Here is a 17,604-nt window from a genome sequence, read left to right on the forward strand (position 1 = left end):
TTTTTTTATTTTTCCGCACGCGTTTTCGGCTTTTTAAACGGTTTTTTCTCGGTTATTTTTGACGTTTTGGTTTTTCCCCGGTCTTCCTTAGCGTATCGACTAAAAAAAACATAAAAAAAAATTTTTGCGCGAAAAAACGCGTTTACTTTTTTTTCCTTTCGTGAAAAGTCATTTTTTTCACGAGAGTCACGGCCGTGCCTTTCGGAAACGAAAAAAACGTGTTTTTTGTTTTTTTCTTTCGCGAGAGTCACGGTTTTACTTCCCGAGAGGCACGGTTGTGCTTTCGTGAGAGTCACGGCCGTGCCTCTCGAAAAGAGAAAAACAAAACGCGTTTATGTTTTTTTCTTTCGCGAGAGTCACGGTTTTGCAACCGTGCCGCACGGTTGTGCTTTCGTGAGAGTCACGGCCGTGCCTCTCGGAAAGGAAAAAACAAAACGCGTTTCTGTTTTTTTTTCTTTCGCGAGAGTCACGGTTTTGCTTCCGCGCGAGGCACGGTTGTGCTTTTGCGAGAGTCACGGCCGTGCCTCACGGAAAGGGAAAAAATACGCGTTTTCTGTTTTTTTCTTTCATGAGAGTCACGGTTTTGCTTTTGCCAGAGGCACGGTTGTGCTTTCGCGAGAGTCACGGGCGTGCCTCTTTCGGAAAGGGAAAAAGCACGTTTTTTTTATTTTTTTTCTTTCCACGATAGTCATGGTTTTGCTTCCACGAGAGGCACGGTTGTGATTTCGCGAGAGGCACGGCGTGCCTCTTTCGGAAAGGGAAAAGACCGTGCTCCCGGTTTGGTTTTTTTGTCTGGTTTTTTTTCCGGTCTTTTTTGTGAAAAAATTTGTCAAAACCTTTCAACATGGAATCTAGTTTTAAAGATCTCGACGCGAGGAATCCAATGGTAAAAACGGTTTGGGATTTGGACGCACGGTTTAAGAGATAAAACGTTTTGAATAAACGAATCTACGAAAAAAGAGAAAACTTCCAGGTTGCGACAAGTGGCGCGCTGCATGTGCGCCACTTGTCGTGACCTGGGAAGATGGAGTGTTCTTTATAACGAGTACTCCTTAATTAGTGATTTCGTCACCACATAGCTCCGCTGTTGGCTATAGCCCCAATTGCCGCAGGCCCTTTTCTCAAAAAAAAGAAAAAGTTGCCCCAGGAAGACTAGCTAGATGAGGAAACCACTGGGAGCGCCTTGAGCTTCTCTCCGGCTCTTTTGCTTGCGTACGTGGGTGAATATAAGGCCGCCTAATTGTGTCGCGCCGTACCGCCACTTACGCGGTGACACGGCCAAAACAAACACGCGGCATACCATAACACTAGGCGTAGACGTGTCAAAGCTGAGTGTGGTCGTCGTCCGTACGGCGTACAAACCACGCGACATGGCTGTGCTGGTCGCAGGTCACGGCGCCGTGACCGTAGTTCATATAGGCCGAGTGTGCTCGTCGCAGGCACGGCATACTGCTACGTGGCCTTGGTCAGTCGCAGGTCATGGTGCCGTGACGGTAGTCCATATAGGCTGAGTGTTGCCCAAGATGAAGGATATATATCTCCTCCACATCATCAAATCCACTTCTAGAATGGAGTAAAGGTTCATTTAGACCGGGATCAGAGACGGCAGAGTACAAACTTCAGCGATTTGGACGCGAGGGTTGTTTTCGACGATCTCTACAGCCTACTTAAGGTTTAAATCAGATTTTCACTTCATCTGAGATAATGGCGTGACGTCGCCAGAGCTTGAGCCGGGGTGGACCACAGGAATTCAAGTGCTCGTGCTGCAGTTCAACAAATGTTTCTGGTGCCTATCAATGTTAAAAAAAAAAGTTACTGCACTGCATGGTAAAACCCTAAACCACCGGGGAGGAAGTTGCGCGGGACAGCTCGTGGGAGACGGATGAGAGCATCTCCAACACCCGCGCTATATAAGCGCCGCGCTGAAAAATTAGTGCTTTTTACGCGCGCTACCGCTCCGGGCGCTCCAGCGGAGGCGCAAAAACCGCGCGCGCGGCATATCCAATTCAGCGCGCCGGCCGAAACGCCATCGCACGCCGCTTATTTGCTACGCCCGCTGGACTCTTGAGCGCTCGCTCGCAACTCCACCTACCCCATCCAACCGCTGGCCCCGCCGCCGCCCGCGCCACCTCATTTCTTCCGGCGACCGTTCCAGCGCTTCCCCGGCCAATCCCCGCGCCGCCGCGGCTTCCCCCGTCTCCCTCTAGTCACCGCCGCCCGTCGCGCGCGGCAGTCCTCAATGCTCAGGTGGCGGCTAGAAAAGATGTGGAGAGAGCTTTTGGGATTTTGCAAGCCCAGTTTGCTATTGTGAGAGGACCGGCTAGATTTTGGGATCAAAAGATGCTTTGGTACATCATGCACGCTTGTGTGATCATGCACAACATGATCATCGAGAATGAGCGTGGCCAAGATGTAGACTACTCTCACTATGAGCTCTTGGGACATCCCGTGCGAGTGCGGTGGAGGGCTGAAAGGGTCCCCGTTTTGTTACCTCCTATCATGCCATTTGACGTCCCGAAGCGCATGATGATCTTCAGAAGGATCTCATTGAGGAGTGGTGGGCTTGGAATGGCCGACAAAAAGCATCATGATTTGTGCATTTGATGTTGTATTGTTGAATTGAAAGATAATCTATTTGTTTGAGTTGTAATAACGAAATTAAACTATTTATTGTTGATTTATTTTGTTTGTGTTTGTTCTTCTTGCTTGTGTTTGGAGGGCATATGTTGTTTGTGCGAGAGCGCGCGCTGCATTTTAGCGCGCCTGTTGGAGCTACACGCGCACGCTAAATTTACCGCGGCAGCTGAAGCCAGCGCTTCTCGTCACGCCAAAGCAGGCAATCAGCGCACTGCAAACTGATTTTTAGCGCGCTGCGCATTGGGTGGCGGTTGAAGATGCTATGGGGCAAAACCATGCAGAGCCCGTTCTTACTACTAGCTCAGATACAATCAGTGCGGGTGCAGCTTGATGAGGGGCGGTGTTGTCTTCTTGCTTGGAATGGCCATGCAGGAAAATGCGTAGCAAATCACCCTTTCCAAATCGATGCCGCGGGGGAAAGCATCCGACGCGAGCTGCCTGGCATACATTAACTACCAGACGCGAGCTCGCGCTACACTAGTTCGTTCTAGCGCCGCGAGACTCTCCTCGGCTCCTCCTCCGAGTGTCCACCACTACCTTCCCGGATTTGCCCATTCCCATGACGCTCTCCCGCCGCCTCCTTCTCCTCTCCCTCGTCGCCATGACGGCGGTTACTGGTGTTAGAATTAATGGGCTAGGCCCATAGCAATTTCTGAAATCTCAAAGCCCATGTGTAAAATGGCAAGTGGTGGTGCTAAGTTTAGTCCCACCCCGGAAGTTGAAGAAGAGTTGGACCTCTTTATATAGTGGGTTCTCTCCACCACTTTAAATGGTGTGTGAGAAGAGAAAGGAAAAACCACACACGCTCGCTTGCCTCGCCTTGGCGAGGCGTACATGCGACATGCGCGTGAATGGTCCGCCAAAATCCGGTCCGTCTCCTTGCAGGAGCGCAGCTTCCTTTTGCCGTTTTATTTTTATGTCTTGGCAGACAAGTTCTTGATTTCTTGTCCGGTAAGTATACGAATTAGAAACCGAGTCGGTTTAAGATTGTGGTCGCGACACAATACCGTCTCTGGTCCTAATATATATACAGCTACCGGCTGCGGCCAGAGACACACCGAAAACACCTAGGGTTTTGCCTCATCTCACAACTTGCGCCGCCATCGTAGTCTACTCCATCCCAAACGCCGGCGTGCATCGGCGCGTGGGAGAGCAGGTCTCCGGAACCGTTCGTCTTTGCGATCCTGCACCGGGAGAGGACGGATTAGGTTTTTGGGAAGCGCTGTGCGCGACTGCTCAAATTCGTCATCACGGGTCGTCTTCCGTCCAAGTCGGGCGGTGCTACTCATCGTCGTATTCATCGCCGTCAGCAGCAGATCGTCGCCAACATCGTCATCAACACTGTCGCACCCATAATAGCTAACGATCAGTACGTCCAACATCCTCTGTTCATGTCTGTCTCTACAGCTATTGTTACGTGTTTGCTGCTGTTATGCATGTCTTGCTGTTCTTCTAGTTTGCTAAATTATTGCATGCTAGTATTTCTTCTAGTCATGAATTATTTACTGGAATTAATCATGAACTTGCCTAATATTCCAACAACTGGCACCTCCAAGGTCATCGTGACAAGGTGCTACCCTTCGCCGACGCCCCACCCCAACGGCAGGGGCGCGTTCCACCGCAGTCTCCTCTCGCTCCTCGACGACCTCCCCTCCGCCGCCGCGCCGACGGGCTTCGCCTCCAAGCGGACCGGCCGCGCGTTCGCCCGCGGTCTCTGCTTCGGCGACCCCGCGCCCGGCCCGTGCCTCCACTGCCTGTCCGACGCCGGCGCGAAGATCGCCGACCAGTGCGGCAACGCGAGCCGGCGCGCGGGCTTCCTGAACGACGGCTGCTTCCTGGGCTACGCCGACACCAACGTTTCCTCCGACGGCATCGACATCGGTGCCCTCACCATCTCCGACGACTCCGTCCCGGGCATCCACGCCATCGACGTGCTGTACTTCTTGGGCGTGGCGCTGCCCCTGGTCCGGCAGTCCGCGAACGGCCGGGTGCCCGCCGCCGACGCGACTGCCACGGCGAGCAACGGCGACACCGCGCGCGTGCTGGCACAGTGCGCGACGGACCGCGCCCCAGCGGAGTGTGACCTGTGCCTGAGTGATGCGGTGCTGCAGATGACTACGAGCTGGGGGCTCACCGCCGACGGCGTGCAAGGAAGCGTGGCCGCGGTTCTGGGCCCAGACTGCTACCTCCGTGTCGAGATATCAGCACCGCCGCTGAGAGAGAAGATTCGTGAGTATTTCTCCGGCCGGTAAATTCCATGGCAATTCCGTCCGTCTCTAACTTGTGATGCGCTGCGCTGCAGGGAGGATCGTAAAGGATCACATCTTCCTGACTGTGTTCATTGGCTTCATCGTCCTCGGAGCTATCCTCGCGCTGGTAGCTCATCTCTGCAGCCTGGCGATGAGAAAGGCCGGGAATTGATGCAGCAGCAGCACCACCAGGTATGTACGGTGTACCTACGTTGCCGCCTCGTTGTTGATAAAACAAACCCGCGATCTTGAGTTCTTGACACATCTATCTTTATCTCCAGCGGCGGAAGGGAAGGGAAGCCATGATCTTACCGGGAGAAGAAAGAAGCAGACTGAATAAAAGCAAGCAGGACATGAGGGCGCTGGAGGAAGTTGGTCCGGCTAGCCAGCCAGCGCCATTTTACTACTATTGTTAATCTAGTTATGTTGATCTGTCCTATGCATTTGGATGCTTGGTACTCCATTTTACTACTGCTCTGTTCCGTGATCTTCCACTAATCTTCTTCGTGATTGTGGCGCGGACTTATGCGTTTGGCGCGGACTTATGTGTGGAAAAAGAATGCCGATCTTTTTAAGATCTTTAGCAGATGTTGATCTCTTCTCTGTAGTTGCCGAGTAGTTTTTAAGAACTTATCTGTAGCTAGCTCGATCTGCATTCAGGTATTTTCATGCATGCATGAGCTTTTTTTCGGGCGTGGCCGGCGATCTGGATGTGGTGGTGCCGGCGGCTCGCTGATCTGCTGGTGCTCCAGGGTTCTGCCTGGTGGTGCTGGTGGTGATGGCGGCCTGTGCACGAGAGTTGGATCCATTCGAACTGATCTGGGTGAAAACTTGCCTTCGGCGTCTGCTAAGGCCGGCGGTGGCGGCGCTATCTGCGTTGTTTCCTTCTTGAAGGCATCGCTATGAAGAAGTTCAAGGCCACTCTCTGCTACCTCCGGTAGAAACCCTAGATCGGATGATCGGATGACGGCGGCGCTCTGGTGTCGTTCCTCCCTTGGGGGCGTCATTCTTGGAGGTACACACGTGATCGAGGGACCAGAGGACATATTTTTTGGTGGAGCGGTGATTCATCCTACACACTGATGGCGACGGATCTTGACGGCATGGCGCAGTGCAGATTTGGAGTTCGCTGTGGGAGGATGGACTCGCGCAGGAGGACGACGCCGTCAGGCGTCGTGGTGGCATCGATGGCAGAGAGACCTGGCATGGTACATGTAACAGTACAACTCCGAAGATGGATTGGTGGCAGGTGGCTGCGGCGGCCTCATACCCGGCAGACATCCTGGTTGAGGAGTGCGCCGGACTGCTAGGTGCCCCATACTAGGCAGGCGTCCTGGTTGGGACCTCAGGTCTTAGATGTTTAGGTTTGGCTGTTGTTAGAAGGGAGAGAGAGGTTTGGTGGAATAGTTCATTGTATTGCTTGAGCCTCGTGGGCATATATATATAGGAGTACATGATCTACTTGGAGTACAAGGCAAGCCAGAATATTTCCTAGTCTAACCTATGTTTCCTAATACAATCACGTTACTCAACATCCCCCTGCAGTCACAACGGTAGCAACGCAGACGGTGAGACTGGAGAAGAATCCGAAGGCAAGCCGACGGACACCCCCCCACAGTCATAACGATCGATGCATCACGGAGTCGTGGCTGGAGTGGAAACCAAAGAGGTTGCTCAAGCAGGCGCTAGCCCTTTGTGCCATTTGTCGATGTAGCCGAGAGCGTGGGTGGTGGAGCCGTGGTCGAGGTAGCCGTGCAAAGAATGCCGTGGTCGATGTCGAGTCGGGGTAGCCGGTGTCGAGGAAGTCGCCGTGGAGCCGCAGGCGCAAGGGGGCGCCGAGTTAGCATGGGCGCAGTGGTGTCGAAGTAGGGGTGCGCCGGGAAGAAAATGTTGTTGACGACGCGTCGTGGCGGGTTTGCCAAGCCCGGGGACACATCATGGACGAAGGCACGCACCGGTGTTGCCAGCATCGGGCATGCGTAGACGGACAAAGACGAAGTTGATGAAGCGCCGACCAGGCTTGCCAGGCCCGGGGACACATCGTGGATGAAGGCACGCATCGGTGTTGCCAGCACCGGGCATGCGTAGACGAGGGACCTGCACGAGTTGTACGCCATGTCGGAGAAGTCGGAGGGGCCAGCAGAGAAGAACTCGACGACGATTGCGGCGTCCATCGGCGCGGGGCCGATGTCACCAACGGTGGTCGGAGTAGACGAAGTGGTCGGGATAGATGACGGCGACGCTGGCGACGGGCTGGTGCTTGGGACGAAGACGAAGGGGGTGGACGGGCGGCGGCGGCTATGAAGGTAGCGGCGGCGGCGACCAAAGACGAGCGGCGGTGGCGGCTAGGTTAGGAGTGCGGCGGCAGTGCTCGAAGTAGGCGAAGAACCCTGACAGCGTGACGAAGACCGGCACGGACGGTGGCGTTCCCGCGCCAAAGAAGACGGCGCGACGCATACCACGGGAGGTCGACGCGCGGTGACGGCGGAGCGGACCGCGGGCCGCGGCGCTACGGCTCGAAGGGGCGATGTAGCGGCGGCAGGCGGGTCGGGGCGACTGCGGGAATACCTCTGGGCGGCGGCGAGGACCGCGGGCCGCGACGCTGCGGCTCGAAGGGGCGACACTAAGGCGGTTCGCGAGTCGGTGCAACCGCGGGGATGACCTCGGGGCGGCGGCGGGGACCGCGTATCGCGACACTACGGCCCGAAGGGGCGACGCAGCGGCGACGCAAGAGTCGATACAGCCGCGAGGAGAACCACGGGGTGGCGGCGCTGCGGCCCGACGGGGTGACGCCGCGGCAGCCTGATGCTCGATCGGTGCAGAGGCGCGCTGAACTCGGGGATGATCTTCACGGGACCTGCGGAGGCGCGCGTAACCGACGGGCCAGGTCGGTCGCGCAGCGCGGATGAGGCGGATTGCGGCGGCAAGCGGGTGATCAAGCCGATCGCGCGCGAGGTCGGGGACGCCGCTCGGTGGAGGCATGGTGGCGGCGGAGTCCGAGATGAAGCCGGCGACGACGGCCGGCGTGAGACGTCGTGCGGATGAGCTTGTCAGCACCGGCACCCGGGCTGCCAAAGCAACGCCGGCGCCCGGGCAGCGAGGCCCGAGAGACCAACGGAGCAGCGACGCCCGAGTTGAGCCAGCCGACGAGCCTGACGCAGCCGTCCCGACGCAGGCGAGGTAGACCGCCGGGCCGCCGTGCAGACGCGGCGGAGGCGGGTGATGTGGATCGATGGGCGGGCCGGCGCGCGAGCGACGGCTATGATTGGCTGTGGCATGGCGCGAGGCCGCCGGGCCGGGGCGATGCAGGTGTCCCGGTCGGAGCAGGGCGGAGACGGCCGCGTAGGGCGACGGGCGGACCGACGCGCGGACGGCGGCTGGCCCTGACGGACCGCCTCAGCGCGCGTGGCCGCCGGGTCGGAGGAGAGGCACGCTGGTCGCGCCGGGGTTCGAGTAGAGGCGTTCGGGGTCAACGGCGGCGGTGGGCGACGCAAACCGATCAAGAATAGATCGGAAAACCAAAAAAAACGCGCGATCAAGATGACCGGCGGGAGAGAGAAAACCCCGGAACAAGGTTCGGGGAAAAGACTCTCTAGGGCAGCCGGTCAACACGACCGGCGGACGAACCCTAGGTACGGGCGGCGCGGCCCCCGGCAGCGGTGATGGAGGCCGACCGTCCCGCGGACGGCGGCTAGGGTTTAGGATCAACTTGCGATAGATACCATGTTAGAAGGGAGAGAGAGGTTTGGTGGAATAGTTCATTGTATTGCTTGAGCTTCGTGGGCATATATATAGGCGTACATGATCTATTTGGAGTACCATGCAAGCCAGAATATTTCCTAGTCTAACCTATGTTTTTTAATACAATCACGTTATTCAACAGCTGCGATGTGTGTTTGGTATTAGGCCTAGACTATCTGCGCCTCTTTATCAATTGGATAGGTGTAGCAACAGTTGTTGCTTAGGCAGTGGCTTTAGTCTTGCTGTTATTTGGCTTTGTAAGGTCTTGTGAGAATAATTAATAAAGTGACCGTATACATCGCCCAGCTGCAGAGGCCGGGGTCATCCTCCTTTTCTAAAAAAAATGAGTTTTTTTTAAAGGTTATGCATGTTTAGCTAGCTCTCGCAGCGAGGCATATTTGCGATGCCAGTTTAGCTACTACACGCAACATCCCTTGTGAACCTTGATCGACCAATGCTTGCCGCTGATCGTGTATGTCCATTATATGTGCCTCATACGAGTAGATTTTACCGCAAGGTGTAACACTTCACACGCATACACAGTTCAGTTATTTAGCATCGTAAATATCACAAATGGTACGACCTTAGCGTACCCAAGAACTGAAATCGTAAATATTGATTAGCGTACTGAAGAACTGAAATCGAAGGGCACGACCTGTCCTTTGAGAGGATAGACGAAGGCTTGCACTTGATGCAAAGTGACCACGGATATACATGCACATAACTTAGCTCGGATTCTTGAAAGGCCAAACCTTAGGCAAAAATCTGTGTAGCGAAGGGGGAGAGAATAATTGGAGTGGAAGACAAAGCTCCTCAATATATTCTTGAATTGCACATGCATGACACGTGGTGTGAAAACGGGGCACTATTTGTAAATTTGCTTGAAACAATAACTGATCTTAGCCAATGGTTTATACTAACTGTTAAATCTAAACACTCATCGCCGAGAAAGCAAGGAAGCAAAACCTAAGCACCGCCCCCCGCCAGCGTGCCTGATTGGTCGCACAAGAAACAAAGCGACCTCGCTAAACCGCCTCCCGCAACCACTACTCTCCGTCCCTTCCACCCTCGGCATATCGACCGCAATGGTTAAGCGGTGCCTCCCCCTAGAGGCCAAGCCCGATGTCATGAACCAGGTACCAGCGCCTCCTCTCCACTTCGGGTAGGGCTTTTGCTTCGGCCTCTCCACCTTCTCACTCATGGCCCTTTACGGTACTGTCGGTTGCGGTCCGTGTCACGACCTGGTCCTGAGAGTGGCCCTGTATCTCTATGCTTTATGTGCCAGTCCCTGGAACTATTGCTGGCACGGACAATTGACAATGAAATACCAAGAAATAATGCACGCCATATATTGTCAAAGTTAATGGAGCTAGCTCAAATTCGTTCGCACCGTCACATGGGTTATGGCAGCGAACCTGTTATCGTCGTTTCTATTTTTATTTGTTGTTGATGGTATTGATGTTATTTTGAAACAGAAAGTGCAACAAGGACAGATCACATCAATGTGTGTGTCTCTCAAGGCGCCGGGTATATCACACTTGCTATTTGCGGATGACACGTTACTTTTTTTTCATGCCACAACAACAGAAGCTATGGAAGTCAGAGATGCTCTTGCTATCTATAGGAGGAATACATGACAATTTACAAACCCCGCGAAGTGCTCTATCTTATGTGGGAGTAGGTGTTGACCTGCCGATCAAGCTACTGTATCCCCGGCATTGCAGGTGCAGAATCTGCATTTTGAGGAGCGCTACCTTGGGCTCCTTACACCCAACGGGCGCATGTCTAAGGGCCGGTTCCAAAGCTTATAGGAGCAACTCACTAATAGGATTCTAGTTTGGGGAGAAGGAGCATCACCAGGAGGGAAAGAAATATTGATTAAAGTTTTTGCACAGTTCTTGCCCACGTACTTGATGGGGGTGTTCCAGCTACCGCGTAGTGTTTGCGATGATCTCACCCGAATGGTCAGAAATTTCTAGCGGGGGCAAAGGAAGGAAGAAGAAAGACGCACTAGAGGGCATGGGATACCATGATCAAGCCGAAGGAGCAGGGCTGGCTCAGTTTTCAGGACTCTTGCTTGTTCAACCAAGCGTTGCTCGCGCGTCAAGCCTGGTGCCTTATCTCTAACCCTGACAGCTTGTGTGCGCGGGTACTAAAGAACTGATACTACCCTGATGGACGCCTTGAGGACACAGTCTTCTCCAGCAACTCTCCAACAACTTGGCAGTCCATCATCCATGACCTTTAGCTCCTCAAGAAGGGCCCAATCTGGCGCATTAGTGACGATGCGTCGGTCCACATTTGGCGTGACCTGTGGATTCCTCATCCGCAGCCCGTGTCCCAATCTCCTTGCAAGGCTGACGCCGGCTTAGGAGAGATAGCCAACTACTGGATGGACATGTATGGAAACTGGAAGGTCGCGCTACTGCAACAACATTCCCTGCAAATAGATGTGATAAGAGTCTATGAAGATTAATGCTTCTCCATGGCAAGCGGAGGATTGTATTGGACAGCTGAGCGGAATGGAGCCTTTTCGGTGAAGAGCACTTATCGCCTCGGCCTCAATGAGCGTTTCCAGCCATCCTCAGTCACAGCAAGCAGGGCACCGGACGGGTGACATGTTGGGCACTTATATGGTGGTGCCCTGCTCCACCCAATATGTGTATATTTGTGTGGAAACTTGCATCAAACGCGTTGGCCAGTTAGGCAAATAAAAACCAGAACATTAGAGATCACTGATGTGTGCCCATTGTGTGCGATGGAGCGGGAGGACACATTCCATGTTTTTTGTAGGTGCCGTTGAGCGGTGGAGCTCTGGCGAGCCATGAAGAAACTTCGAACCTGCGGGATCTTGCAACCGTGCGTCCGACGGGGGTGGAGTGGCTCTTTGATGTCTTGCACAGGGTCGGCCCTAGCATTCCAGAGGCCCTTGTGCAAACCGAGAAAATGGCCCTTACACTATACTAGACAAAAAAATACTTCCACACCTATCATGTACACCGAAAGTTATTATAAAAGCAAATTCGTCAGAAGCTACAACTCCAACTCTAGCAGTCCAACTCCAACCATAAACGTGCATCAACAAATATCAGGTGTTTTTTTTCACCTGAAATATCGCAACTGGGTTTCGCTACTAGGAGGAAGACGATACAATTAACCGATCACTGCTCGCTTCTTAATAGGCCTGGTCTACTTCTCTGCATACTATTTGTTTCTACAAATATATATAGTACACATACCTGCAGAGGGTATGGGCCCCTACCCGGGTTGGGCCCTAGGCCGTCGCACTCACCGCCATGGCCCAGGGCCAGCCCTGGTCTTGCATAATCTAAACCGTATGTGTGTGCTGATGGTTGTTCTGTGGTGCTCTTGGCACGTACAAAATGAAATTGTCGACGACAAAAAGCCCCCCCACCCACCTGCGTCGAAGCTTCCTGCCGTTTCTTGCTCAGCTGTGAGGCGTCACTATCGCCCTCAAGGTCATGTAAAATAATATTATAATCAATTATTAATATTAATCACGCGACACATGGGTAATCGACGGGCACAAACTCAAAGCCATACCTTATGGGCGTGTTTGGTTGCCCGCATCGAGCCCAACCAGGCCCGCGCGGGAAGGGAGAGGCCTGTTTGGTTACCTGGTTTTCCTGTTGGGCCTGCATCACACGCTTCTGAAAGCAGCCCAGAGCCTGGCTCGCTGGAAATGCTCGGATCGGCAGTTTCTCGCGAGCCAGGCTGAGTGCGGCGCGAGGTCGCACGGGCGGGAGCGAGGCGAGGGCGAGGGGGGATGGCAGGAGATGGAAATCTGGCGCGTCGTCCTGGCGCCAAATTAGCCTCACCCCCTTTCACTCGCTCACCCATAGCCACTGCCCCCATTTCTTCCCTACTGCCTCACCACCGGCGGCGGCTGCGATTTCAGATCTGCAATAGAGGCGGCGGTGACAGAAGAGGCGGCGGCGTTTGCGGCGGATCTGGTGCTCCCCTTGCTGTTGGCCACCGTCTGGTGACCTAGTCTGTGCCATGGCTCCCCCTACGCCGTCCTCGTCTCCGATGCCGGTAAGCAGCACCCCCTCTCCCCTTTGTTAGCTCAGTGGTTAGGCCGTTAAGCTAGGTGTAGGATCGATTTCCCACTAAACGAACCGTCGATGTCGACTAGGTTATGCACGCACGGATGAGGCTGATAATCCAGGCAGCAGCACTGATTAGTGTGATTCGGGCATGGGTCATGTTCATGCACCAGAGAGCTGTTCGTCGTGCTGGGAGACCTTTGATCCGCTATGGCCCATTGTTTCCCCGGGAACAGGAGAGGATCCAAAATCTGAACTACATCTACAACTGCAATGACGTCGAGACTCTGTGGATGCTTCGAATGAAAAGAGCACCATTTGCCAGGCTTGTCGAGACCTTCAGGAGCAGGGGGCTGCTACAAGATAGCATCAACACCAGTGTGAAAGAGCAAGTGCCATGTTCCTACATGTTGTTGGCCATAACCAGAGGTTTAGAGTCATTCACAACACGTTCAGGAGATCAATGGAGACCATCTCTAGGTACTTCATGCAAGTTCTTTTTGCTATTGGGGAGCTTAGAGGAGAGATGACCAGGAGACCATCTGGTCAGACTCCACCCAAGATTCGCGGAAGCCCAAGATGGTATCCATACTTCAAGGTGAGCATTGACAATTTTCAGGATATTCATGGCTTGATATGCTTGTATTGTTCAAGTTGAGCACTAACACAGGCTTGTGATGCCATTTTCAGGATTGTATTGGGGCAATAGATGGTACTCATGTCACTGCCAGAGTTCCTAGGTCACAGTCTGCAGCATACAGGGGGAGGAAGCACTACACAAGCCAGAATGTGCTTGCTGCTGTTGACTTTGATCTGAAGTTCACATATGTGTTGGCTGGCTAGGAGGGGTCAGCGCATGATGCTAACATTCTCACTGACAGCATGAGTCGACCTGATGGGATCAACATCCCCGACGGCAAGTTCTACCTTGGAGATGCTGGCTATGCATGTCGGCCGGGTATTCTTCCACCCTTCAGGAAAAAAAGGTACCATCTCAACGAGTTATCTGGTAGGAACTATCCTAGGACTGCACAGGAGCTGTTTAATCTCAGACACTCCAGCCTTAGAGTAACTGTTGAGAGGGCATTTGGAGCTCTGAAGAATAGGTTTAAGATCCAGGATCAGAAGCCATTTCACCCATACTCCACTCAGGTTAAGCTAGTTCTTGCTTGTTTCATTCTGCATAACTGGATCCTCCAGTGGGGCATTGATGAACACGTGCCTGAGGCGGAAGATGTCGAGCCTGAAGATGTTGTTAGCTCCGGCCATGGTGTGGAGGCATTTGACAATGACGGTTGGAAGAACAAAAGGTTGGAGTGGGCAGAGGCGATGTGGCTTAACAGAGGTCAGTGCAGGATTTGAAGAAGATGGAAGAAGAACAAGAAGCAGCAGTAGCAGAAGCAGAAGCAGAAGCAGAAGCAAAAGAAGAGGAAGAGGAAGATCTGGTACCAGCAACACCGATGAACTATCCCCTATTTAGCCAATGAGTCTTAATAATTTGAACTGTCATTTGATAGTAGTTAGGATGAACTGTCATTTGTTTAAGTAGATGGCGCTACAAGTTCAGATTCTGTGTGGTAAGCTCACCACTAGTTAGAAGTGGTGACAACACCTTATGCAGGTTGCAACCAAACACCATGTCATATGTGCGCCTAATGCAATGCGGGCAACCAAATGCCAGGTCGAAAATGGTTTTCGCATGCAACTAGGGGCATGCAGGCAACCAAACTATATGCATCTGGAGTTTTTTGGCCTGCATTCCCTCAAACCGGCTCAATAGAGCCAGGCTCGCCGGGCTAGGTTGGATCGACAATGTAACCAAGCACGCCCTATACCCATGGGACGAATTGCTGGGTTGACAGGTGTTGCACTTCAACAGATGTTAGTACGGTACTGGTGCATACCAACATTCGAAAAAATAAACGTTGTTACTGTACTGGGTGGTAAAACCATAAATGAACGGGGGAGGAAGTTGCCCGGAAGCTCGCGTGGGCGACGGATGAGGCAAAACAATAAAGCGCTGGAAATGCTTGGCAGAGTCCCTTCTTAGTGCGGGTGCAGCTTGATGAGGGGTGGTGTCGTCGCCTAGCTTGGAATGGCAATGCGCGTAGCAACCACGCAGCGCTCCACCCTTTCCAAATCGATGCCGCGGCAAAGCATCCGACGCGAGCTGCCTGCCATACGTACATTACTACCAGACGCGAGCTCGCGCTGGTCCTTTCCTTGGCGACTAGAGTAGACTACTAGTTCGTTCGAGCGCCGCGACACTCTCCTCGGCTCCTCCTCCGAGTCTCCAGTCTCCACCACTGCCTTCCCGGAGCTGCCTGTTCCCATGGCGCTCTCCCGCCGCCTTCTCCTCTTCCTCTCCCTCGTCGCCGTGACGGCGGTCACCGGCACCTCCGAGATCATCGTGACCAGGTGCTACCCGCCGCCGACGCCCGCTGTCAACGGCAGCACCAGCGCGTTCCGCCGCGATCTCCTCTCGCTACTCGACGCCCTCCCCTCGGCAGCCGCGCCGACGGGCTTCGCCTCCATGCGGACCGGCGGCGCGTTCGCCCGCGGCCTCTGCTTCGGCGACCCCGCGCCGGACCCCTGCTTCCGCTGCCTGTCTGACGCCGGCAGGAAGATCACCGACCTGTGCGGACACGCCAACCGGCGCGCGGGCTTCCTGGACGACGGCTGCTTCCTGGGCTACTCCGGCGCCAACGCGTCCTCCGCCGGCGCGGACGACGACGACATCAGTGGCGTGACATTCTCCGGCGACGCCCTCCCGCTCTTCGACAACGTCGACGTGCAGAAGCTCGTGGCCGTGGCGCGGTCCCTGGTTCCGCGGTCCGCGAACGGCCAGGTGGCAGCCGCCGACGCGACTGCCACGGCGAGCAACGGCGAGCAACGGCGACACAGTGCGCGTGCTGGCACAGTGCGCGACGGACCGCGCCCCGGCGGAGTGCGCCCGGTGCCTGCGGGATTCGTCGCTGCAGATGGCCCAGAGCTGGGGGCTCACGCTCACCGCCAGCGCCGTGCAAACGGTTCTCGCCTCGAACTGCTACCTCCGCTTCGAGATATCGGCACCGCCGCTGCCCGTGAGAGAGAAGATTCGTGAGTATTGCTACATAACTCCGGCCGGTAGATTTCATGGCGATTCTATTTCTATCTCTAACTTGTGATGCGCTGCGCTGCAGGGAGGATCGTAAAGGATAACATCGTCCTGACTGTGTGCATTGGCTTCATCGTCGCCGGGGTTATCATCCTGCTGCTAGTTCATGTATGCCGCCTGGTGATGAGGAAGGTCGGGAATGCTGCTGCAGCACCAGGTATACATCCGCAATCTTTCTGACTGTGTACTACCTACGTTTCCGCCTCGTTGTTGAGAAATATACATCCGCAATCTTAAGTCTTAACACAACTATCTTTATCTCCAGCGGCGGAAGGGAAGCCATGATCTGACCGGGATAAGAAGGAAGAAGACCGAATAAAAGCAAGGAGCCATCTGCAGGACATGAGAGGGCGCTGGCTGGATCGGGCGTTACCGACTTCCTGCACGAGCACATAGCTAGCTAGGGTCGTGTTACTGTTATGTTGATCTGTTCTATATGCATTTGGATGCTTGGTACTCCATTTTACTACTGCTCTGTTCCGTCATCTTCCGCTAATCTTCTTCTTGATAGTGGAACCCGGTCGTTTGGCGCGATCCTATGTGTGGAAACCTAATGCTGATGTACAGTTTTTCTCCCTTCTAAATGAAAAGGCAAAGCACCTGCCATTGCCCGTCAAAAAAGAAACATAATGCTGATCTTTATAAGATCTTTAGCAGATGTTGATCTCTTCTCTGTAGTTGCCTACCTACCTAGCTAGCTAGCTCGATCTTTAGCAGATGTTGATCTCCTATGTATGTGTGGAAACCTAATTCAGGTGTTTTCATGCATTGCATGAGCTTTTTTAAAATAAAGGTTATGCATGTTTAGCTCAACGTCCATGGCAGGAGCTTGCTGGATTTCTGCTGTGCTTCCCCTCCATTTCAAAGGAAAAAGTTCATTTTAAACCCTAAACTCGTAGAGGTTTGGTGGAACGAACCTCCAAATCAAAATCCCGGTCGATTGCACCCTGAACTATACAATCTCGGTGTAAACTGAACCTTCGGGTCATTTTCCAAACAGGGATTGTCCACGTGCAACAGGATGACCGGAATTGGGGAACTCCTGGGCCGGCCTAGTTCACGGCAGCTCGTGCTGCGCGTTGCCGTAACAATTTTTTCGTTCACTATTTGTTTTATTCTTTTTGGTTTTTCTGCTTTGGTTTTTTCTTTTTGTTTTTTTCGTTTCTAATTCTATTTATATTATTTTTCCTATTTATGATTTTTTTAAATTTTACTGTTTCATTTTCCCTATATTATACAAAGTTCATTGCGTGTTACCAAAGTGTTCATTGTATATTTAGGAAAAGTTCTTGGTATATTACAAAAAAGTTCATCATGCATTATAAAAATTTCATAGTATATTAGAAATTGTTCAATGAATATAAAGTGTTTTTCAAATTTGTTCAGTGGTATGTTACACAAATGTTCAATGTGTATTAGAAAATAGTTCAACGTATATTACAAATGTTCAATGCATATTCGAATTCTTTTCAACACATTATTTATTGTTTATTCCAAAATTTTCATCATATATTTAAAAATGTTAATTCTGTATAATTTAAAATGTTCAACGTATATTAAGAAAATTTTCAACGGAGAATACAAAACTTTCGTTGCGTAATCCAGAAATTTCCAAAATAAGTTTGATACTTAAAGCTTCACGCCGTGAATGCATCAGTTGAACTCACTGGTTCGGGTTGCAAGTTTCATCTTCTAACAAGTAGGTGGTCGCGAGTTTGAGTCGCTAACTCAGCACTTTTTCTGAATTTCTTTG

The 17,604-nt window shown here is 52.9% G+C and overlaps 1 protein-coding gene and 1 pseudogene across 1 annotated transcript; both read left to right on the forward strand.

The window, feature by feature from the left end:
* The first annotated feature begins 4,154 nt into the window (after window positions 1-4,154).
* On the forward strand, window positions 4,155-5,472 carry LOC123055874 (plasmodesmata-located protein 5-like). Its single transcript, XM_044479696.1, has 3 exons — window positions 4,155-4,866; window positions 4,940-5,078; window positions 5,168-5,472. The coding sequence occupies exons 1-2, from the start codon at window positions 4,155-4,157 to the stop codon at window positions 5,056-5,058; spliced, it is 831 nt and encodes a 276-aa protein (XP_044335631.1). The 3' UTR covers window positions 5,059-5,078; window positions 5,168-5,472.
* A 9,280-nt stretch (window positions 5,473-14,752) lies between these two features.
* On the forward strand, window positions 14,753-16,496 carry LOC123049704 (plasmodesmata-located protein 5-like; annotated as a pseudogene).
* The last annotated feature ends 1,108 nt before the right edge of the window (window positions 16,497-17,604 follow it).

The sequence above is a fragment of the Triticum aestivum genome, chromosome 2D (assembly GCF_018294505.1).
Source record: "Triticum aestivum cultivar Chinese Spring chromosome 2D, IWGSC CS RefSeq v2.1, whole genome shotgun sequence".
Lineage (NCBI taxonomy): Eukaryota > Viridiplantae > Streptophyta > Magnoliopsida > Poales > Poaceae > Triticum > Triticum aestivum.

What these genes read in the sequence shown, in the direction of transcription:
- LOC123055874 (XM_044479696.1), top strand. Translation starts at nt 4,155, where the DNA reads ATGAACTTGCCTAATATTCCAACAACTGGCACCTCCAAGGTCATCGTG. An exon ending in GCCGCTGAGAGAGAAGATTC is followed by an intron (nt 4,867 to 4,939) that starts GTGAGTATTTCT and finishes GCTGCGCTGCAG; the next exon opens with GGAGGATCGTAAAGGATCAC.